We start from the raw sequence: 23,724 nt of genomic DNA, 5'->3' as shown, positions 1-23,724 counted from the left end.
CCGCTCTTAGGACAAAGCTAGTCCAAGACTTTTCTGGTCAGGAAAGTGGCACAGCATTGGATGTGGGTCTGTTCACCTTCAGTGCAGGAGGTGAGCCAGGCCTATGGCTAGCTGCAACCCAAAAACACCCTCCTGAGAGGCAAAGCCACCCCAGGCTGTTGGTACCTCTTCCTCACTCTGTGCTTTCAGGGATGAGCTTCTCCATGCTCTCTTGGGCTCGTGGCTCTGCCGATGCTTTTGTCTTCAAGGAGATTCATGTGGTTGCAAGGGTTTCTGGTCTCGTTTTCTTAACGCAAGGCAAGCATCCAGACCTTGCAATCCACTTGAGGAGAAAAAAAGCTTTTGTAGTCCAAGAGCTCCACGAGGCAGCCCCACCTCCTCCAGCTATGCCTCAGCCGAGCCAAGGACAGAAGCCTGTTTTCCATGGCACCTGGTGAAGAGTGTCATTCTGCTTCATTTGGCCTGTACTTGCCTCAGGCTGGTTGCTGTCATTTTTCATCTCGAGCTTCCCAGCCCATCTGCACTTCCCCAGGCCATGGCACAGCAAGAGACAAAGCCCCATGTGTCACGACCACTTCTCTCTTTAAGAACCAAATCACCTTATCCCATGGGTTGCAGATGAGCCCCAGCTGCCCATGTCCAAGGGCTGATGTGCAAAAGGCCAGACCCATCCTCTGCTGGTGTGCACATCCACACTGGGCTCCTTGCCTTTGCTAAACAAGGTGACCAAACCAACCAGTGCCGGTGGTGGACTCAAGTAATGAATGTTCGAGCTGCTGGAGAAGACCAAGCTGCTCCTGAGGCTCTGGAGAGGGCTTGGAGATGCTGAGAAACCACCGCAGCATCCCCAACTCACGCCACTGCATCACGAGCACCATGATGAACACTGCTGAGTCCCTGTGCTGTGAGCTCCCATAAGCCCAGTCCTACAGCAAAAGTTCTTTCCTAGGCCTGGGCTCCTGCAGAGAAACCCGATTCTGTGACCTGCCCACTAATCAGGTGTTAAACCCTGTCAAGTGCTTGCTGTCTTTAACACGCGGTCACAGATGCTACGTGGGCACTGGCAGCGGGTTCCCCACACCGGCCACTGCATGGCCATGCTCAGCACCAGCTTTTGTGCCAGAGGAATGTAAAGAAGAGCAGAAAGAGGCCCAAAGGGGCAGGGTTTTCACCGAGACCCCCCGTGGGTAGCAGCATCCCAGGCTTGTTTGTTTGCTGGGAGAGACATGGAGGCACTGACGGCTCCTCATTACCACGTACTATTAATACAGATGTGTGCTTGTTTCCAAGATGAAAATCCATCCATCCATCCATCCAGGAACAATAGCGTGATGACTGCCTGGGGCTTGGTTCTTTTCATGGAGAAGGATAATTCACTCCCACCAAAATTGGACTGAATGGGGTTTTCTCTCGGGGACAGACCCAGCATCTGGAGCCCCTGGGCAGGGGGAGCCCAGCACCAATGCTTAGCCCAGTCCTTGGGGATGAACAGAAGATGAACTTTCTGGCCTTGGCTCTCCCATTCTTCTTAGCACACTCCGATCCTCTCCCGCCTTCATCCCTTTTGCTCCTTGCCATTTCCCAGCAGATGCAGAATCCCCAGAGCAAACAGGGATAACGATGCTTTCCAGACCACTCCAACTGGATGCATTTTGGGCACACACCCCAGCATCACTAGGGCTTTGGTGGCCTCCAAGACCGAAACCTGCTCAGTGTTCCCTGAGCCTGCAGGTGGGTGCTGGCTGGAGAGTTTTGGGGATTTCTGTTTCACTACAGGTAGGATTTGTTCGGCTCTGCTGCCCTTTATGAAGCTACACCTTTGCTGGGCATCACCAGCATCTTGAAGCGCTTATGCCCAAGGTACTGTTCATGTTGGAAATGCTACCCAGCCAAGGAAACCAATCCTCTTTCTGCTGCTTTCTGCTGCTACAAACAACCTCAAAAGCTGAGACACAAGAAACCAGTGGTGTTTTCTCCAACATTTTCAATTAAATGCTCACTCCATTCTCCAAGCCAGACCCTGCGAAGCTGAAGCAAACAGCAGCATTGCTAAAACAACGAGAGAAAACCACAAACCAAACCCTTCCCTCAACCCAAGAGTAGCCTTAAAAACAAAGAACAAGCCCAGCACCATCTAACCAGCTGGTTTAAAGGCAGCACTTTAAAAGGATATAAGAAACAAGCTCATTAAGCTGAAAGACATTTTCCATTCTGAAATTATTACTAAAAATAGCTGTGCTCCTGACCTCTGCCCCTTCACCAGGGCACAGCCACTTGCCTGCTTTTACATTCACTCCGACAGAGGGTTGGAGACCTGAATTCCTGCCCTTTCCCCCCAGGCTGTTCCTGTTGGTCCCCAGAGATGTGGTGGGGGCCAGGACGGCTCCAGCACTGGGGTGCAGGGGGATGCCCAGCTGGGGCAGGGGATCAGGAACAGCTCAGGAGCTGCTGTGCTGGTGCAGGAGCTGAGCTCAAGTCACTCCAGGTTAAAGCAGGGGGAACCTTTGGACCCTCTGGACTTGGTGATGTATTAGAGCAGCTCCGAGCTGCAGCCTGGAGTCACCCCCTGTGATGCTGCAAGTCAACCCCCTTCTAGGTTAAATCCCTCAGCTCGACAAGAGGGGGAAAACCAACCCACAAACACAGGGGAAGGGGAAGAATTATCGCAGGCTGTGAAGTTTAATGAGGTCTTGAGAGATCAGGCATGCAACCGGACAGATGTCCTGCATCCTCAGAGCACAGCTCTGGATCATGTCACAGCAGCTGACGGAGGCAAGCTGCAGCCGCGCTGTAGTCAGCCCCCATTACAGTATCTGTGCCTGGAGTTAGGAATGATCCTGGGTGCAAGTCACTGAGCCCGAGCCGCAGCACCAGGGCAGGATGGCCTGGTCTGCAGATGGGCTCCAAGCCGAGGAGCTGCTCATGTCCGGAGGCAGCACCGGGGCAGGGAGAGGCAGGAGATGGAGCAGGGCTGGTTCCCAACTCCGCTCCCTGCAAGCAGTCCAAGGGCGGCCGGCGGGAGCATGGGAAAGGCTCCTCACTGGTATTTCCTGCTCAGCACAATCCCGATCCCGATCCCAATCCTGTGGCGCTGCCAGCAGCCGTGGGGCCAGGACTCCATCACACGACAATGATGCACTGCAGCACAAGCCCGTGGGATGGGGAGTCCCCAGTGACCCCCTTCACCCCTGAAGCAACCCCAGCCAATGGCACTGCATGCAAATGCCTTCACCCCAGACCCTCAGTGCTCACTCCCACCTCTTCACAAGACCTCTGCCTCCCTAACTCCAAGGCAGAGTTCACATTTTCCCTTCAAATTACAATGCTGCTGATCCACAGACACCTTAGACCTCACTGAGGAACAGATCAAGCACAGTTATGCTTCCGGATGCACACGGCCACCCGTACAGTAATAATCCCTGCTTTAGTCAAGATCCCTGATGGTAATCTTAATTTTGTTGACTATCTGGTATTTAGTGGGAGACAGAGAACAAACCCCAAAGCCTCACACAGCTGGCAGTAATTCATAGGGGAAAACGTTCCCAGTTGCTTGTTTATTATCGCTGCAAACCCTCAGAGGCTCATTCACCGTGAACACAGCGCCAGGATCTATCTTAGATGTTGTGAATGGGGAGCAGCAAGAAGAGGTGTACACAGCAGAAGGATCCTTCTGCTCCCGTAGGTTTCACCGCCTCAAGCTGAGCCTCACAGCCCTGAAACAACCCCTCCTCCATCCATCCTTCCTTCCTTCCTTTAAATCAACCTCTCAGCTATGCAAGAAGCCCTTTCCTTTCACCCCTCTGGCACAGGTTTTGCGTATGAACCCTTCAGCCCTCATCCTCCCAGCATCACTCTGCAGGTCTGCTCACCACCATGCAGGGTGCCTTTAGCAGCTATTCTCTCATCAGAGCTACAGTCCTTGGAACAGAGGGTTTTACTGTACTTCCATGACATACAAATACCTTTGGGCTACAAGAGAGATAATTCCCCAGCAGGAATCTGCTGTGCTTTTATGCAGCAATAAATTAGGTCTCCGGAGAAAGATAATTTTGGGGGAAATGAGGCCTATTATCGTGGTTCTGTTACTTAAAAGATGCAACAAGTTTACACTAGAGGATAAGAAGCCAGCTATGTTGTGAGTATACAGGCAAAAGGAACTAGCAATACAGGATTTATCCCGAAACTGTTCAAACTGAGGTGATGGGGAGGCAGCGGGACTGGTGCGAAGACAAGGCTCCTGCCTGCCAAAGGATGGATGCAATGGGAAGGATGTTCTGGGTTTGGCAAATCAGGTGGCTGTCATGTGTGAAACTCAAGAGCTGCCCAAAACCAAAGCTCAGCGAGATCCAGCTTCTCACCATCAGGTCTGGGGGAACACTGAGGCATCTCCAAACCTGCCCCAAGTTTTTCAGTTTATAACAAGAGAAAGGTTTCTCTGAGGACTGGGAGAGTCATTCCAGCCTTCCCTGCATGGGGATCATACCCCAAACATCTGCTCACTGCCGATGCCCTGCCCTCCTGCCCTTCCTGAGCTGTCCCCAGCAGTGCCGGTGTCAGATCTGCCCGAGTTCGGAGGATCCCATCTGTCACACTAATAATTGCCTGATGCTTATGAATTCATTTGGTATTCATTGTGATAACGTTAATCAAGATGAATTAATCGAGTCCTCACACTGTATGCACTCCCTGGGCAATTCCACCACCATGGAGGAATTCTTTAATGGACCTGTAACGTTAGTGGTGCTGCCCATGCAATCACCAGCAGCAGCAGGCATGAAGCAGGTACCCGATCACCAGTGTCAGTGCAGGCTGCAGGGTTAAAGTGTTCCTGATGGTGTTCCCTTCTCACTACTGCTGGGGTCCTTTCCCAACTAGCTCTGGAGTCTCTTCCCTATGGATGCTGGCTGAGGCATTCTAGGGGTCTGAAAGGAAAACAAGTCTCTAGCTTCCAGTGCAAGGCTCCAGACGCAATCCCAGGGCAACGGGATGCTCCACAATGCTCCGCTCTCCAAACCACAGGAGACTTCTTGGCTTCTTTTTAGCCACCTGAGTCTCCCATGGCTGGAGATGAGCCTTTCCTCCTCCTGATGCACACAACCCATGGGATCCTGCATGCTCCATGCTCTGCCCCTCTGCTGAGCAGCCAGGGCAGTGCCACCTCCTGCACATGGAGCATCATTCCTGCGCTGCCTCTCTCATCTTCAGAGGCATTTCCTGAATGTTTCCATCTCAGACCGGAGGTCTGGAGCTCCAGGAAGCTCTGTTCCCAAGCACCAAAGGGTTAAGCTCTGCAGGGCCATGGAGGAGCCCTGGGTGCCCCAACTCCAAACCGATGCAATCCCCCCACACCTCGAGCCCAGACGCCTTTGACAGCTGAAGACTGCTCACGGTGGGTCCTTAGGTGACCCCAGCACGGCCGGGCTGCGCAGCACTCAGCTGCAGCTCCAGCGCTGCCCTGCTTAATTAATGCTCCAGACAGGACTAAGTGCTCTTCAAAGAGACCCGGCTGGAGCGATGCTGCAACCGGAGTGACTGGGCGGAGGGACGGGTTTATCGCCAGTCAGGGAGGCAAGTGTGGCTCTGGAGATGTAAGGGGAGAAGGCAGCAGAGAACTGAGCAGCACCACGGGGTCATTCTCACGTCACGTCTGGTAAAAGCCTGTTCTGCCAGCAGCTTAAAACAGATGCAGTCAGCATTTAAAAAGAGCATTTGAAAGAGGCACTGCCAGGGAGCTTGAGAGCCTACATTTAAATTCCAGTGAGGGGAGAGAGATCTTTTATGAGACTGAATTTCCTCCTTCTTCCCAATGAGAAAACAACAGCAGCATTGGTGCTGATGGGAACAGGGCTGAGGCAGTGCTCGGTGTGGGTGCCCAAGCAGCAGACCCCAAGGAGAAGGATGGTGCTCAGTAACCCATGAGTTAAACCTGGTCTTTATCTCACCAGTGTCCAAGTGGGGACCATCCTGGGGCTTGGTGCTGGTTTGGAGCCCAGAACAGACCTCGCCTGTGGCGCAAAGGCAAAACACAAACCCCGGCACAAGCAGCCCTCTGCAAGGCTCACACCAGCAATGGCGCACGTGATGCTGCCAACAGGAGCACCCTGGTGAAGGAAAGGTACCCGCAGCACCCCTGGGTGCCCGGGCCAGGCTCCCCCTGCCTCACCTTCTCGCTTCATGCCCATGGCAAGACACTTCTGGTAGCGGCAGTACTGGCAGCGGTTGCGCTGGCGCTTGTCGATCAGGCAGTCCTTGTTGTCGCGGCACGTGTAGGTCAGGTCCTTCCGCACCGTGCGCTTGAAGAAGCCTTTGCAGCCCTCGCAGCTGTAAACCCCGTAATGCTTTCCTGTGGGGGGAGAACCGGGTTAGGGGGGATCAAGACACGAGAGGATCCTTGTTCACCATGAGAACAAGCAACCACTGCGATAATCTCCACAGGGAGGTGGGGGACAAGATGCTGGGACACCCAGTCTAGGTGATGCTTTGCCTATAAAGGATGGAGCAGTATCCCTGAGGTCCCTTCCAACATGGTATTCGATGATTCTGTGGCTCACTGAGTGTCCCCCCCTTTGCTCTCCGTAGCCACAGAGACCATCAGCAATTCCCAGGGCCATGTCTGCGGGAAGCAGGGGTTTCTTGGAGCTGTGAATTAAAAAGCAGTGACTTCCATAAACCAGGATGCCCTCCACAGGCTACCACCTGCCTTATACCCAGGGAAAGCCCTTGTCATTTCTTAGCCATACATCGGGGTGAGCATGCAGTGAAACTGGGGGGCCTCCCCGATCCCCTGTGACCTACACGGACTCCCCACACCAGACACATGCCCCAGCCTGCTCTGCAGCACACAACCACCCTCCTCTTGAAGCCCCAGACCTGACAGGGGCCGGAGGTGTCCCTAAGGGCCTCACAAACAAGGCAACCAGAGCACTTCTGGAGCAGAAAGCTTTTGAAACAGCATGAGAATAAAGGGAATGAGCACATCTTTATCTCCCCGGAGTGCAGACACTCCATGTGAAGCACATCTCTCTATCTGGCGCTATGTGACAGTACCACTGTGGATCAAAGGATGGGTACAGAGAGGGACGCTCACTGATGCCTTGTCTTCAGACAAGAGCTGTGCTGCTTGGGGATGAGGATGTTGCACCCCTCAGCAGAGACCCCTCGGGGTCTGCTGGCCCCTATGGGGCACAGGCAGCTCCTCTCCCTATGGGCCGTGTGCAGGGAGCTGTGCAAGCCCTCGCCACGCTCCCCAGGGCAGCCGCACACCGCTGTGACCCCCCCCGCGCAGGCACCGGCCTCACCTGAAGATCTGTCCCCGCAGATGGCACATATGTGCTTGGTGAAGGAGGCCATCGTTCCTGAGGGATGTGCTGGCACTTTGAGGACTCCGTTGAGCCCCAGGGGGGGCTTAATGTCTTCTGTGCTGCTGACGGAGTTCATGGGCGAGTTGAGCTGTCAAGGCAGAATCACAGTGCTCAGCGGGGAGCTGGGGACACGGATGTGGGGCTGAGCAGCCCCACAGCTGGGCTGGCTGTACACTCAGACAGGGGCAGGGGACGAGCTTCCAGTGGGGACATGATTTGCAGTGATGGTTTGTGGGAGAGCTGCTGGCTGGGAGCAAGCACTCGCATGGATGATGAAGGCCAGGACACGCGCGCTTTAGCTCTGCGATTTATAGATATCCTTTTAGCATTATCCCTCCAAAGGAAGCCTTCACAGTAAATAAATAGATCCCAGATGCAACAGGGCCTGGCTTTCCAGAGCTGGCTTGGGTGGGATGCTCCGCTGCAGCCTCCAGCCTTGCAGCAGCCTCACCGCACACCTCCCCTTCCCTCCCCAGTGAGATCGGTCCCCAGTGGCTGGTGAGGAAAGCAGAGAACTGGCTGGAAGCTGGGTGCTGCCACGGCCCCATGGTGCTGGGACTGAGCAGAGAATGCCTGGGCTCATTCCCACACTGCCCTGTGCAGTTTCCCCCCTCTCCATGTACCAAGAGAAACTGAGCTGTGGGACAGACACAGGGACAGCGGGCTGGGGGAGCGGGCTCGGGCAGCTCTGGATGCAGCACAGGCGGGAGGCTGCGGCTGCCCTCCAGGCACACAGCCTCCATCCCTGCCAGCCGCTAAATCCAGGTTGGATACGCAGGATTTGTGCCTGGGTTTGTTGTGCTTCTCCACCCTCACAGACACACTCAGCAACTGCACTTGTCACACGTTAATGCAGGGAAATCCCAGGGCTCGTGATCCTCAATTAGAGCCGCGCAGCCGCTGCTCTGGCTGTGAAGGCTCCAGGCTGGTGGGGAGGGCTTAGCAGGAGGATGACTAACAACCATGGAACAGAGCAGGGAAAAGCCACCCGGAGAAACGCGACCCATCTGCCTCCCCCTCCTGCCCTGCCTGTGCCAGCCGAGGAACCAAAGGCAGTGGGACCCAGTGCCACCCAGGATACGCTCCTAGGGTTTAGCTGCTGTTTGGTTACCCTGTGATAGACCAGACAGGGGAGGGATGAGTGGGCCCCTTGCAGGAGCACTCGTTGGGGTCTGTGCGTCCCCAGGCACGAAGCCTTTCCCTGTGCTACCCTGCGAGCTGCTGGCTCTGCTGCACAACATCCCTCCAGCTCCGGGAATTCCTCCCAGATCACTTTTGGAGCCATTTCCTCATTGCCTGAATTTCTTTACTATAAGGCTGGTGGGACACTGGCACAGGTCGGGGGTGGCTGCCCCATCCCTGGCAGTGCTCAAGGCCAGGTTGGACACAGGGGCTTGGAGCAAGCTGCTCCAGTGGAAGGGGTCCCTGCCCGTGGCAGGGGTTGGGGATGGAGGAGCTTTAAGGTCCCTTCAGCGCAAACCAGGCTGTGCTCCTGTGATTCCATGCTGATGGTAACAAACACAGCGCTCACGGAGCCAACCACGGCACCCCCAGAGCACCGGGGGGGGCAAATGAGCAGAACCACAGCGGAGCAAAGAGAGGGGGGGTGTTCCCCTGCTGAGCCCCGCACCCGCCGGACCCGCGGCTGGAGCTGAGTCAGCCCGGGCTGGGCTCAGGAAATCACGGGTTCCCCTGGCAGCGCCGCCCGGGCTCCACGTGCCGGGGGTTCCCACCGCGCCCGGCGCCCGCACGGCCCCCACGGCCCGGCTCGGAGCGGAGCAGAGCGGAGCCATCGCGCGGCGGCGCCGGCCCCGCGGCTCCTCTCCCTCCGCTCTGCCCCTTCCGGCACCCGCGGCCCGGCTCCGACCCCCCCGGCCCCCGCTCCCCGAGCCCCCTCCCAACGGGCACCGAGCAGAGGCAGGCGGCGGCTCTGGAAGAGCCTAATCCTGGGTCTGATCTCCCCCGCTCACCCGAGCTGCTGCCGGCGGTGCCTGGGGCGGCTGCGAGCGCGTGGGAAGGCCCCTCCCCCAGCTCCTGCTGAAAATCCTGATTTTTCCCGTTTTTCCAGAATTTTTAGGCAAGAAGGATTAAAAATGTGTTAAATCCCAGTAAGCTGCTGGGTCCAGCCTCACAGTGCGGCTGAGGCCTTGCTCTCCACTGCAAACTGCCCCTGCTTTCACCACCTCCTGCCCCAGACACCTTATCCCAGCTGCGTCCCAGCTTCCCTGCATGCTGGGATCCCATGGCAGGACCCCTGCCTCACGCCCTGATACTGGGGCTGCATTTGGAAACCAGGGAAGTTGCACGGTGCAGTGGCAGGGCGCCGGGAGCGGTCTGAGCATCCTCCGGGCACTGGTACCCAGGGCTGCTGGCTCCTCACCCTGCTGGACCACATGGGACAGGGATAACACCCAGCATTCCACACCCCTGTCCACCCCAGTGCTGCAGGAGCAGGGGTGGGGGGACCACCACCCCTTGCACGCCCCATGCCCTTCTGCTCTGCTGGCTCTCCGGAGGTGATGAGGCATGGCCTGATGGCAAGTGGCATCTGCCATCTGATTCAAAGCACCTTCCATCAGTGCCATCCCCGCGTGGCCATGGGGGCCTCTCGCCTCATTACACCTCTGCAGTGGTGGGGGGGCTGCGTGCCCCCCTGAGCATCAGCCCCACTGCCTGCCTGCACCATCCTCATCCTCCCAGGTAGGTGCCTCTGCCTGCTGCATGGATGGGACAGGGACCTAATGTGCCCAGACAGGGAACAGATGGTGGGAACCATTAGGCTGGAGACCTCTTCGCTGTCACCTCCAGGGAAACCACTTAAGCCAAGCCCTAAACGAAGGCTCCTGCCCGGCGCCGATGGAGCCGCCGTGGTGCCAGCTCCCCCCCAGCACCACGCTCTCAATTCCCCTTTTCTGCCCTGCTTTTTCAGTTCCCCTGGCTCGCCGCTCCCTACAGCCACAATTGATGCAGGGGGTGCATCACCCCTTCCCCGTTTCCACCCCAGCTTACGGCTCATCCCCGCGTTGCTTCACATCCCCCTTCCCATTCCTTCCCCACCGTTTTGGTCCTCTCGCTGCTAATTTTGCTCTGGCCGCCCGTTCCCAGGCGCTGTTTCGGTTCCCCTTCCCCTGGCCAAGGGGCGCAGGCGGCACATCCACCCCATGCACCTCCTGCCTTGGGATGGGGACCAGCAGACCCGTTACCTCTGGGAATGAATCCAACAGTTAAAAATAAAGGTGCCGGCAGGTGCCTGCTGGGGCCAGGAATGACTAACCCGCATCCAGGGGCAGGTGGAGGCCGATTCCTTGATCTGCCCTTTCACTGAACACCACGGCACCAGCAGCAGGTGGCAGGGGCCAGCCCTACCCTGCTATTTTTAAACAGGCTTGGAGGGGTTTTACCTCATCTCCGGCCTGTGAACATCATCCCTTGCCCTCAAGAAGAGCCCCTCGGTGTGCACCATGGGGACTGTGGGCTTCCCAAGGGAGGAACAGGGCAGTGAGAAGCATTGGGGTGGCTCCGGGTCCATCCAGAGTTTCAGGGTTCCCAGAGGCAGTCACTGCTCCCCTGTCACCCCCAGCCTGGGGATAAACAGGGCAGGACTGGTGGGTACAAGCAATGGGAGGTGATGTATGGCCATACACCGGCTGTGTTGGTCCCTTGTAGCCCACTCAGGCCACTGCCGCATCCTGCTTGCAGCAGGGAGAGCAGAGCCCGTTCTGGATCAGGAGCCCCACAGAGGTGGCTTCTCCCCAGTTAAACAGGCAGCTGCAACATTCCCACCATTGTCCCCTTACCTGTGGGCTGCTGGTGCCGAATCCCAGGCTGGGGGTGGAGGGGACGGACATCGAGTGCGGGCCCATGGGGGAGCTGATGACGGAGAATGGAGGTCCCATGCCATTGATGGGTGAGCTCAGGGTGCTGATGGGTGAGTGGAGCTGGCCCGGGGAGCCCAGCGAGGAGCCAATGCCTGGCCCGATGGACGGGTGCAGGGATGGGGTGGCCATGGGCCCCCGGCTTGTGGGAGAGTTCAGGGATGTGGAATTGACTTGGTTGGAGAAATCTGTAAGAGAGGAAAGAGAGAAGCGGGGTTGAGTCTCCCACCCAGGCCAGGACAGTCCCCATCTGACTGCATCGCTGCAGCAAGCCCTGAGCAGAATCCCCCACTCCCTGCCCTGCCATGGGGCTGCTCTGAACCTGCCCTCGCAATTCCCAATGCATCTTTCAGAACCCCCTTCTGCTGGAGGACCCCCACAGGCACAAGGGCAGGCGCTGAGGGCACTTCCACCCCGACACCTATCAGGATGCCTGTCCTCATCCTGCTCATCACCCGCTGTACCCAGCTTTAAACCCTGCCGCGAAGGCAGCATCCCCGCTGCGGCTGGTGCCTGGGATCAACCCACCAATGCTCTGCATGCTGCAGGATAACTCGGATCTACCCCAGCAGCACGGTGGGGCTGCACACGCCGCAGCACCTGCATGCTGCAGTGGTGGGGAGGGAGGTCTGTCAGTGACAGCGTGTTTGTGCATTGCACGAGCCGTGTTTGTGCACCCCGGGCAGGAGCGTGCGGAGGGAATCCTGCGTGTGCCGCACGGAGCTTCCCTGCAGGCAGCGGCGGGGCTGTGCCTGCCCCTGTGGCCCCGCGTCCCACGGGAGCAGGGGGAGGCGGGCGGGAAGGGGGGGTTAAAAATAGGCTCCATCTCTCCTGAGAGGAGCCACGGAGCCGTTCCTGGCACATTTCCTCCCCATCCTGTCACGCCGCTTGCAAAACAATCCGCAGCGAGGAAGGGGCTGGCTGCGAGCGGAGCTGCCGGAAGGCGCCGGGGGCCCGCGGCATCGCCCTGCTCACCCCAACACCCCCAGCACTCCCCCAGCTCACACCAGCAAATGGGGGCCCAGGGAGCGGGAGGCACCGGCACAGCCGCTTGCCCACGGGCTGCTTATGGGGATCCTGGAGCCACTGCTTTTGGCTACAGGCCTCGAAGTTGACTGAAGCTTGGGAAGCGGTGCCTTCAGTCACCTGCACGGGGCTAGCTCTATCCACAGGACTTTGGAGCTCCAAATTAGCAAGCCCAGCCCCAGCCCCAACCCTAACCCTAACCCTAACCCTCACTGATCCCAGCAGGAAACCCCAGCATGAGAAAGCAAAGGTCCAGCACAGCAGTGATGCTCCTCTCCAAAGCCACGGGGCCAGCTTCTCCAAAGCCATCCCAGCACTGCAATGAGCATCCCAGCATCGCAATGAGCCAGCACCACGGGCCGTGGCACGTGCCTCCATGGCAGAGGTGAACATCCCCATCCCTGGGGATTGGCCTCGCCTCGGCTCCCGCAGGATGTTGATATAAAACAACCACCCGCCACCCGCAGCTGAATGATGTGCAGCGGCACAGCAGCAACCTGGGATATTCCTCGAGGCTTTGGGATCTGCTCCTGGGGTTTAGCACAGCAGGATCAGGCTCCCTGGCTCTCTGCTTTGGGTGCCTTTAAATGGCCAGGATGGGTGCTACAACGTGCTCCAGCCAGCTGGGATATGGCCTGTGGGAATGGCGTCCCTGCCAGCTCTTCTCCGAAGGACCCTCAGAAACTCTCACTAGTCAAGGGGATGGATGGGTGGATGGACACCTTCCAAGGATGCATTGGATCCCCTGGCCAGGGGAAACAGGCACTTGACCTGCCGGCAAAGGGAAGGCAGCAAAGCACAGTCCTTCCTTTCAAAGATCCTGAATAAGGCAGGAGAGGTCACACGCAGGTTACTGGCGACCGGCCCGTGCCTACTCAAGCACATCAGAAAGCAAAGCCACGTGCAGGGCCGGTACCTCTCCTGAAACACCCATCCCCAGGTACCAAAACACCCATCGCCTGGTACCAAAATACCCATCTCCTGGGTACCAAAACACCCATCGCCTGGTACCAAAACACCCATCTCCTGGTACCAAAACACCAATCTCCTGGGTACCAAAATGCCCATCTCCTGGGTACCAAAACACACATCTCCTGGGTACCAACACACCCAGCTCCTGGCTACCAAAACACCCATCCCCTGGGTACCAAAACACCCATCTCCTGGGTACCAAAATGCCCATCTCCTGGGTACAAAAACACCCATCTCCTGGGTACCAAAACGCCCATCTCCTGGGGCCCAAAACATTCATCCCTTGGGACCGTGGGAGCTCCCAGTCCCAGGCACTCTGCACTTCCCCTCACCCATCCTGTTTACACTTCCCACAGACACAGTCCCAGCACCCAGCGAGGAACTGGGTGTGAGGTAGGGCTGGTCTGCAGCACATAGCTCAGGCAGCAGCAAGAGCCAGGGAAGGAGGCGAGAGGAGCACTAACCCTGCGCTGCACAGGCCCGTCAGGGAGAAGCATGTGCAGGCACGGACACATCTGGGTGTGTTCTCACCCCAACCCTTGGCCAACCGCTCTGAAACCTGAACCAGACCTGAACTCCTTCAGAGCACCGTGACGCAAAGCCCGGTTCAAAGCAACCCCTTGGACACAGGGATGTTTGCACTCCTCATCCAAACGCTTCCTCCTCCGCAGCCCAAATTGCACAGCAGCTCCCATTGCTGTGCGAGGAGCAGCAAAGGGAAACGTTCATCTTCAAATAACTGCAAATAGGGAAAAGGATTTGGGTCTTTTTTTCCATGGGAAAATCAAGAATCCGCCTGAGGGAACTCTGCACAGACGCTGCCAGCGCCTGGAATGCTCCAGTGGGAAGATGCATTTGGTGAAAATAATGACTTGAGGTGGAGATGGGGATCAGAGCTGGACATGAGCCATAGAATCACAGAATCATAGAACAGTTTGGAAGGGACCTTAAAGCTCATCCAGCCCCAACCCCCTGCCACAGGCAGGGACACCTTCCACTGGAGCAGCTTGCTCCAAGCCCTGTCCAACCTGGCCAGCCAAGTCCACACTCCTCACTCATCACAAGCATCCCTGAGGACCTTGAATGCTACGAAGCTCTAGAAAACAATGAATTACAAAAGGAAAGAAGCCTCAATTGATGGAATATCCCCATAGAAACAAACAACCCCCAAACTGATGGGTACCGCTCGCACTGCTGCAGATGGGAGGTATTTTGCCGAGCATGGCTGCAGCTCAAGCAGTGCGAGACTGTCCGTGTCGGGGGGCTGTGACTGTCTCCTGACCAAAATAAACTCTGTGCCTGTTTCTAAAAACAAAACCCTTCTCCAAGCATTTCCCCTCGTGTCACACCCATAAATTGCAGCTATTTTCTCTGTGCCCTTTGTTTAAACACAACGACCTCTATATATCTTGTGCGATGCCCCACGGCATTGGGCGATGGCAACGAGAGCTCCTCAGCAGCTCAGGAACTCGCACTGGAGCGCTTTTTCCTTTCTCTAAACTGCGAACCCGTGAGCCACAGAATTTGGGGGCGATTTTTCCCAAAGAATATGGCATTTTGGCCTGGGCCTCATGATCCCTGTGCAGGGATGGAGCGTGCTCTGCAGCAGAGAGCCCGCCTCTGCTGAGTACACCGCACCGAGACTGGAGCCACCGGGTTTGGATCTGGTCTCAAGATAAGGAGCCTGGTCCTGTTTTTCTGGCATGGTGTTCACTGCTGCCCGGCCCCTGGCAGATCCCTGTCTCTGCAAGCTCCCCTTTGGATCCGTCATCCAGTGGGGAAACTGAGGTACAGAGAGCCATGCCCTGACAACACAACAGCCCCATCAACAGACACCAGAGCAAGCAGGGCTCAGGCTTATGTGACCTTCACCAAGGTCACACAGGAAACTGGAGCCAAAGCTGGGAATAGATCCCGGCTATTGCAAGACCCAGGCAGCATCTCAACTGCTGGCTCAACCTTACTCGCATTTTCCCCCTCTCCTGCCTCCTGACAGACAGAGTTCTTGTGCTATTATTAATTCTCAGTAAGGGAAGAAAATGTCTTCATAAAACTTTAGTCCCCATCCTCATCCGGCTGCCACTCAGCCAGTGCAGACAAGCACCAAATGGCCCTGAGCAGCTTCACTGCTCTTTTCCATCCCCTTGGCATTCCTGGGGCAGAAAGCTCCAGTTTGGACCAGCAAACATCCACGTCTGGATCACAGAATCACAGGATGGGAACCTTAAAGCTGACTCGGCAGCATTATCACGGGCTGTGATTTTAACATTTCTAGACCACAGAATGTCCCAGGGCAGAAACACTCACAACGCAGAGGTGCTTTCTTCCCAGGATAGCCCGTTTGTACCAGAATAAACTGTACCAGCATAAGCTCTCCCCGCCATAATCTTCATTTACGTGTAAGAGGCTTTGCCAGTAAAGCTCCAGTGACCTCGCTCTGCTGGAAACCCTTTCCTCACACAGCCAGGGGTCTGCTGGGCAGCTCCTGGGAGAGGGGAACTTCAACAGAACACAACTCCGGGCACACACAGACTGCAGGAGCCGCGCTCCGCAGCAGGCGAGGAGGGTCATGGACCCAGACACAACCCCGCAGCCCATCCGAGTGGGACCAGGGGGGCTGCAGGGACCCCATGGCTACAGGGGTGTAGGGACCGACACCAGCCGGGCTGTGGAAAGCTGCTCTCTCACCCCCGTTTCCGCTTCCCCCCCAGCACCTCTTCCTCCCTAATCAAAAAGCAGATCAATTCTGAGTATTAAACAGCAGGAAATGCTAAATTTGGGTGGCCGCTCCCTTCCTTCTGCAGCCTCGTGCTCGGGCTGTGCAGCGCTGCGGGGCTGGAACCGGCACCAGCAGCTGAGATCAGGCTTTTGGCAACGTCCTTCTCCTCCTGCGCTGCCAAGTGTCACTTTGGTGCTGACCACATCCAAAACTGACACCCAAATGCACGGGAATCTGCATGGAGAAGCTGCAAGCTCAGAGCTGAGAGCACGGAGAGCACCGAGAGCTGCTCCATTGGTGCCCCTGTGGGTGGTGTCAAAACCACTGTCCATTTGCTCCCATTCCTCACAAGTGGTGCAGAAATCTCTTCCAAGGATCCTGATGTGATGGAGGATTCCTCCCCTCCTCTCACTGTCCCTGTCCAGGCAGCACAGCAAAACCAGGCACCAGTGGTCAACAGCCTGCACGCAAAGTGGGATGCTGAGAGCCACAGGCAGGCACCAAACCGGGGCGGGACACGAGGGTCTGCCCGTGGGTTTCATGTGAAAATAGCCAGGGTAATACAGTGACCACAAGAGGTCAGGTCCTCACTTTTGTCCCTGATCAAAACCTAAAAGAACACTGAGTATGTTTACAGCGGATGGATTTAAATAGCCCCTGGCCTACAGTCTTGGGTAAGTTTGCTCTCAATTTGCACCAGCACAGTTGAGAACTGAAGCAAAGATGGAGCAAGATCTGACTCTGCCCCTGCCAATGCTGGCTGCTGCTGTGGACCTGACAGTGCCCAACACGGGGAGACAACCCCATGGTGCAGCTGGCTGCTGCCCCAGAAACCAGACAAGAAACAACATCACCCTGCACCTCCAGCACATCAAACTGCATTTACAGCACTATGCCCACCAAGGAGTGGTAACTGAGCCCATTAAACCACCAGGTGCTCCATCGCACCCCAGGATGCCATAGAAGATGTCAGAAGATGCGGCTCTATGTTATCCACACGCCCCTCTGAGCATTGCTGCCACACCTACAGGCAAGAGGGTGCAGCAGCACTGCACCACCAAGCGTGTTGGTCCTGAGTAACCACGATTTCACCCCGGAGTAACTTGGCTTGTGTCTCTCTTTACATCCCTGGAGTCTCTACAAACCCGAGGCCGCCCCGCTGAGCCCCCCGAGGCCGCACAGGGCACACCCCCAGCACTGTGCCTTTTGCAGGCACTCAGAAGCCACCACGTGCAGCCTCTCTTCGGGAACCTGAGGTCTGGGGGCTCCTCACTGTGCTCAGCAGCATCACAGCGCTCCAGCCCCGCACCGATGGTGGGAACTGGGGTTTGGTGGCTCCCAGTGCCGGGGGTTCCTCCTCCCTGTGGGTTTCGCTCTGACCAAGCCAAAACCTCAAAGCCACTCGGCTCCTTGCCCCAGCTCCCCCACAGTGGAACCCTTGGCACGGCCACCCCAAACCCAGGGAGGGGCACAGCGCATCCCAGGGCCTCCAGCCAGGGGTCCTGGTCCAGGGGCTTCCCTTGGCTGGAGGAGATGCAGCAGCATCCCTCTGGCGCTGCTGCCCGGCCCCTTGAAGGCCATCAACATGCTGCTGCCCCTCATCCCAAACCTCGCCTGGGTGCCCAGAGGTCTGGTGACCCCCACCAAGCCAGCATGGATGGGGGAGCAGCCCCACTGCGGCCACGAGCCCCACTCTGGAGCATGCAGGGGCTCATTTTGTCCTTTTTTGCCTTTCAAGCCCCCACGCAGCGGCCAGGAGCCCTGTGCAGGCACAGCTCTGCTGCAGCCCGGGGCAGAGCCGGAAGCCTGTGGGGACTGTTCCCATCTCCGAGGGGGAAGGACTCAGAAGAGGAATTTTCCAGAAGCCGCCATGTCACCGGAGGAAACGCTCCCGAACGCTTCCTCCATCCCTGCGGCTTCCTCCCTGCACGGACCCATCGCAACCACCTCCCCATCCATGAGGGTACCCGCACCCCGCTTCCCTCCGCCTCTCCCCAGCAGCCCCGAGCCCCCCTGGCAGGAGCTGTGCTGGAGAAGGGAAGAGCAGGAAGCGTGAGCAAGAGGCTGACATGGAAAGTGTGAGGAGCCCTGGAGAGCAGGGAAAGGCTGGGCTCCGGGCAGCGGAGGGGGAGGGCGCACCCAGCAAACAAGGATTCTGCTGATAAAGCAAATGTGACTCAATCACACGCTTGTGCAAAGATGTCACAACAGTCCTGAGAAATTACAGGCTCGGATTTCATCCCTCAAGGGCCGGCGCTGTCCCTGCTCTCACAATGTGCTCTGTTCGGCTGTCAGCGCCGCAGCCACTGCCCCTAATTTACTGGCTGGGAACCGCGGCAGGAGCAGGCAATAATGGGGCAGTGTGTGCCGGGCTCGGCGCGGCTCCTCGCAGCTCCGGACACTGCAGCCCCGGCAGCCGCTGTTGGGGATCACGGAACCCCAGCCTGCTTTGGGTTAAGGGACCTTAAAGCGCCTCCAGCTCCAACCCCTGCCCCAGGCAGGGACCCCTTCCACTGGAGCAGCTTGCTCCAAGCCCCTGTGTCCAACCTGGCCTTGAGCACTGCCAGGGATGGGGCAGCCACAGCTTCTCCGGGCACCCTGTGCCAGCGCCTCAGCACCCTCATCATAAACAATTTCCCCCTTTTATCTCAATCTCCCCTCTTTGAGCTAAAAACTTTTCCCCCTTCTCCTGTCTCCTTGTGGGTTGTCCCCACGCACCCCAAAATGAAGGTTTGTGGGGCTCAGACCTCACTATCACAGCACAAGGACTGAGCACTCATCCCTGCCACAAACCCTCCCCAGTCACAGCCTGGAGCAAACCAGGCCATGCCCAGAGAGAACTTGTACCCTGGTGCTGAAGAGCATCAGTGAAGCCAGAACTGCAGCAAAAGATGCCAACAGAGGGGAAGATGCTCCCTCTGTTCTGCAAAGGTGAAGGGCTGCACCCTGGCGTCCCTCTAGCCTTTCCCAATGAGCATCACCCACACGGGCACATGGTGAAGGTGGTACCCGGGTACCTCATGCCTGCCCATCCTGCCCCAGGAGCTCTGCTCCAAGCTCCTCACCCCCGGCCAGCGCTGACCTTCCTCGCTCCATCCTGCTCCCCGAAAAGAGCTCTCTGAGAGCCCAACTGCAGTGGCCCCGCAGGCTGCTGAAGCTCATTATGGCCTTTTAATTACATTCAATTGCTGTTTTATGGGCTTGTGGGCAAAAGGGAAGTGATCTGATTGCCCTTGAGGGGGTGCTACGCTCTGAGCTACAACAACCAAGCAGGATCCAGCGAGACACAAGGGAAACCCAAAAGCATCAGCTCACCCCAGCAGAAAGAGAAGTTTCCCCTCAGGTCGAGGTTCCCGCAGTGATGCGCTGCACTCGTGGCATGCAAGGAGCCCAGCAGTGAACCCGGATCACACACTGCTCCCAGCACACTGGGCTGGGGCATGGACAGGAGATGGGGCCCAGACCTGGAGCTGAGCAGGTTCCTCTCCTGGGCCAGCTGCTGCCAAGCCCTCAAATGCTCCTCTCCAAAGCATAAAAAGCAGCAGCCAAAAGAGCACAATGAAGCAGGGCCAAGAGCTGTGGCAAACAAGAGCCCTGAACCAGCACTGCTGCCCCATGGGGTCGGAGGAGAAGCCCTGGGATGATGAGGTTTTGCTAATTATGGGATGGACAAGAGGTGCAGGAGTGAGAGCTCCTCACACTGCCCAGCTGTGATTCTGCTCCCGTCTGTGGTCAGTGTTGACAGCAACCACCGGCCCACATCGCTCTAAAGGGTTGTGTGGCCGAAGGGATGGGCAGTACGGGATGAGGGGTTGATCCCCATTCCCGGAGCAGGGAAGAGGCTTGGGAAAGGCTCCCCCCTGCCCGGGCAGGCTGCACAAAGGCAGGTCTGCCTGCGAGCTGCCTTTGGGTTTAGGTTTCTGGTTTGAGTCCAAAGCTAATGAGGCTGCACCAAGTCCAATCAGATACAGCCTGGGCTAATTGAACTCGGCACGGACGGGTCAATGTCCAGCGGGTCTCTGTTGCAGGCATTCTGTCAGCCTGCAGATAACTGCCAGGGCCTGGGAAGGGGAAGGACCCTACAGAAATGCTTGTTTCATGTCCAGTCACAGCCTGTTCGTGCTGCAGCCCCACGTTAACCCCTTGGACACCACCAGCAGCATCCTCATGGCTGAGGAGCCCCAGTGACAGTGCTGGTGTGTGAGTGGAGGATGACACAGGGCGACTGCATCTCTCCCGGTGTCACCCCGAGAACAGGCGCTTGGTGAGCAATGCCACGTGCCTTACATCACCTGGGGAGCAGACCCACCAACCCACACAGCAGACCCCCAGCCACACAGGTACCAACCAACCACAGGGCAGCCAAGCAAGCCCAAGTGAGTGGGTTGGAGCTGTGGAGAAGCCCCAGTTGAACCCAGCGGAGGAGCCTGAGCCCAAGGCCACACATTCACTCCCAGCTGTATCCACCGAGTATCCCTGAGTCTCCACCAAGTATCTGCTGTCCCTTCCCAGAGGAGACTACAAGTCTGCACCCGAGGGCAAAGAGCTGGGCAGAGGAACAGGGAGGAGAAGGGCTTTAAAGAAGGCTCCACTGAGCAGTTCTCAGCATCACTGCAGGGCGCTGCCAGCTCCAGGCATCTACAGCAGATTACAGCAGGACAACGGCAATGTCCAGCTTCCAAAGCTTTCTCTTTTCCCTCTAACCCTTCTTTGGGTTCAGCATCCTCCACCTCGGCAGGAAGATGGCAGCCTCGATCCCTGCGGTGGCAGCGGGAACACCGGGAACACCGAGAGCAATCCCCCTCCGCCCCCAGCCGCTGGGAAAGGCTGCTCCTGCTCAGCTGACAAATAGATGAGACGTTTCATTAATAAACCTCAGCTTCTCCCAACGCTCTGATTACGATCTCTCTGTTTGGATCCCTGCTCATATTACACGTTCGTCTCAATTATATATTCCCTTCTCTTTAAATCCCCACTTATCTCCTTCACCACGTAAATCACAGAGCGGCTCTGGGTTTTTTTCCATGCCTGACTTCCCTGCTCCAGCAGCACTTAGGAAATAAACAGCAATTTAAACTGCTGGGGTGTGCTCCGAGCTCACCTCCCAGCAAACCACCCGGGGGGGGGGCTGACACTGGTCCCCACCAGCGCCCGCCTCCAGCCCCAGTGGGTTTGCACAACAGTTCTTGCTCAGCCTGGGCCAGATCCTTACTGGGCTCCACTGGGACATCCCCTCCCAAGGCCCTGCTCCAGCCCGAGCCCAGCATCACTGCACTGGGTTGCGAAACGCGGCCAGAGCAGTAGCACCCTCCCCATCACCCCATGTCCTCCTGCATGGAACCCTGGCTCCAGTGGGGAAGGCTTCAGTACTCTTTGACTGTTGTGCTGCACGCAGCTCCCTCCCCTCCTGGTGCCAGCAGCAATGGGCAGAAGTGGCAGCGCTGGATTCCCTCCCGTTCCACCACTGCTTGAGAGCAAGAGCGAGGAAGAGGGGCTCGAGGGTGTGATGGGCCAGCAGTGGGACAGGGCTGGGGTGGTGGCCCTGGGTGAGCCCAGCAGGGCAAAGCGCAGCAGAGGCATCACTGCACAGACAGCAGGAGCTGCCAACAGGCACCCACCCTGCACCCAGGGCACCCTGAGGGAAATCACATCCCTGGGAGCACCTTGCTCCTGTTAGTACAGGGACAACAGGCAGCAGAGAAGGAGCCCACATGGGGAGCATCACACCAGTGAGGGCTTCATGCTATGGAGACCTTTGTGCTATGGAAAACTTCACATGATGTGCTATGGAGAGCTCCAACAAGGGAAAGCTTGGCACCACAGAGGGCTTTGAATCACGGGGAGCCTGGCAGCACAGAGAGCTTGGTGTCACAGACTGTGCCGCATCATGGAGAGCGCTGCAGGAGCTCCTTGCACCCAGGGACCAGCAGCCACATCCCTGAGGCTCCCCCAGCCCAGCCCTGACCCCCCATTCCCATCCCTGGCCACCGGCTGTGCCTTTAAGAGGTGCGGAGGGAGCGCGGTGGCCAAAGGAGCAGGGATTCGGCGCGTCACATGCTCCGCAGCTGCAGCCCGGCAGTGATTTATTCGCTCTCAAGTTCATCAGAGGGAAAAGCACTTTCCAGGCGCAGCGGATCCCCCTTCCCTTCCCTTCCCCTCACCGGCGCGAGCTGCCCGCACCCCGAGCCCGGCCCCATCCATCACCCGCTGTCAGCCCCTGCCCTCGCACCCAGCCCAGGCACTCCCCTTCTCTCCCGAGCAAAAGCAAACTTCCCCTGGCTCCCTGGGCTCCGCGACCCACCGGCGAGAAAGCCATTCATTAACACGGGGCAGCGCCGGCTCCGCAGCCCCCCTGCATCCCGCGGCCCTGCAGCCAAAGTAAACGGCGGGCAGCAGCGCCGTGTCCCCCCATCGCCCCCCCGCACAGTGTCCTCCGGGAGGTTCAAAAGTTCAGCGTTTTCCCATTTCCCAGCGTTACTCCAGGAAACTGCTGGAGAAAGGGGAACAAGCGGCCGCGTGTGGCTGCCGCAGCCCGCCTCAGCTGGGGCAGCACCGTGCTCCGGACCAGCCCCATCACCACCCGTGTCCTACCTGCGTTTGCCTTGGCAGCTTGCGTGTGCACCTCTGAGTTATCCCTAAAGCAACGCCAAGAGCAAAGCCCGGGCTCGCCACTGCCCCAAGCCAAGCAGCCCCAGGGGTGGCGAGCACCAGGAGATGCTGCCCCAAGGACCCCGTGCTCAGAGCACCGGCAGCACGCAGGGAATCACAATGGCCGGTTTGATGATGATGCTGCCAAGTGGGCTCAAAGCATCATGCAGAGCATCCCTGGGTGCCAGCCATGCCAGGCTGGAATCATACCTGCGTTCCAAGTTCTAGGTCCCCAAGGAATCACAGCCTGATGGGTGCAGGGCTCCCTGCAAACGCTGCCACCAGCTCTGACGTGCTTTGAGCTTTCTTCCTCTCAAAAGCATTCTAATTTTGCCTTTGCACAAGCCTCAGAAGTTGCTAAAAAGCAACCGAGCCGCACCTGGGTTTTCATCAAAACCAGGTTCAACACCAGCCTTCGCTGCCCATTCATGGGAAAAGTTTGTGAAATGGCTGAAACTCTTGGCAAACCTGAATTTGGGGTTATAATGAAACATGAAACTCGACGGCTTTCATGTGGTTTGGGGTTTTTGTTGCAAAACACTTGGTGCAGCAGCTTTGGGCAAGAGCACGACAACCGAGTACACAGCAGCGTGTCCATAGAGCGAGGAATGCACCTGCACCACTCACCTGATTAACTCTTACTTGAAGCCCTGCCATTGGTGTGGGGCTGGATCTGTGCCACTGCCTGCTCAGGGACATGGAGCACAGCTCTTGGCCCTAGCAGGGACCCGAGGCAGGACCCTGCACCATTGCTCCAGAGCAGCTCTGGCAGCCGTGGTCATGGGAAGAGCCCGGCTCTGTCGGCACCAGCCCCATGGATGTGCCATAACACGCCGAGATGTGCCATGGGCATAGTGCTGGCAGCATCCCATGGGAGCCAAGGTCCATCTCACCCAAACAGGGCACCACACGCCTCTTCATTGCAAAGGGCAACCTCGGCTGAAGGACAGTGGAGAGGGGCTGGGAAACCTTCCTGCCCAAGCCTTGCTTCATCCCTTCCAAGCAGTGGGATGGTTGGGGTTGGTTTGCTGCGGGGTTTTGGAGCTTGCTGAGTTCCTGGGGTGTTTGGAGCTTCTGCTCTGCACTCAGCATCCTGCAGCACTGTAAAGAGCTGGCCTGAAGC

The 23,724-nt window shown here is 57.6% G+C and overlaps 1 protein-coding gene across 1 annotated transcript in view; it reads right to left on the bottom strand.

The window, feature by feature from the left end:
* The window catches only part of RXRA (retinoid X receptor alpha), an 86,612-nt gene that overhangs the window by 17,305 nt on the left and 45,583 nt on the right, over positions 1-23,724 (bottom strand). Inside the window, exons 2-4 of the mRNA XM_061352389.1 lie at positions 11,159-11,424; positions 7,299-7,449; positions 6,164-6,343 (exon numbers count right to left, since the gene is read on the bottom strand). Of these exons, the coding sequence (XP_061208373.1) occupies positions 6,164-6,343; positions 7,299-7,449; positions 11,159-11,424 (597 nt within the window). The remainder of the gene's footprint in view (positions 1-6,163; positions 6,344-7,298; positions 7,450-11,158; positions 11,425-23,724) is intronic.

Source organism: Neopsephotus bourkii, unplaced genomic scaffold, assembly GCF_033783945.1.
Source record: "Neopsephotus bourkii isolate Nb327-2 ecotype Australia unplaced genomic scaffold, CSIRO-AGI_Nbou_v1 NB_659, whole genome shotgun sequence".
In the NCBI taxonomy this organism is placed as follows: domain Eukaryota; kingdom Metazoa; phylum Chordata; class Aves; order Psittaciformes; family Psittacidae; genus Neopsephotus; species Neopsephotus bourkii.
The sequence above is the reverse complement of the archived record's forward strand: the minus strand, read 5'-3'. Positions and strand labels throughout refer to the sequence as shown.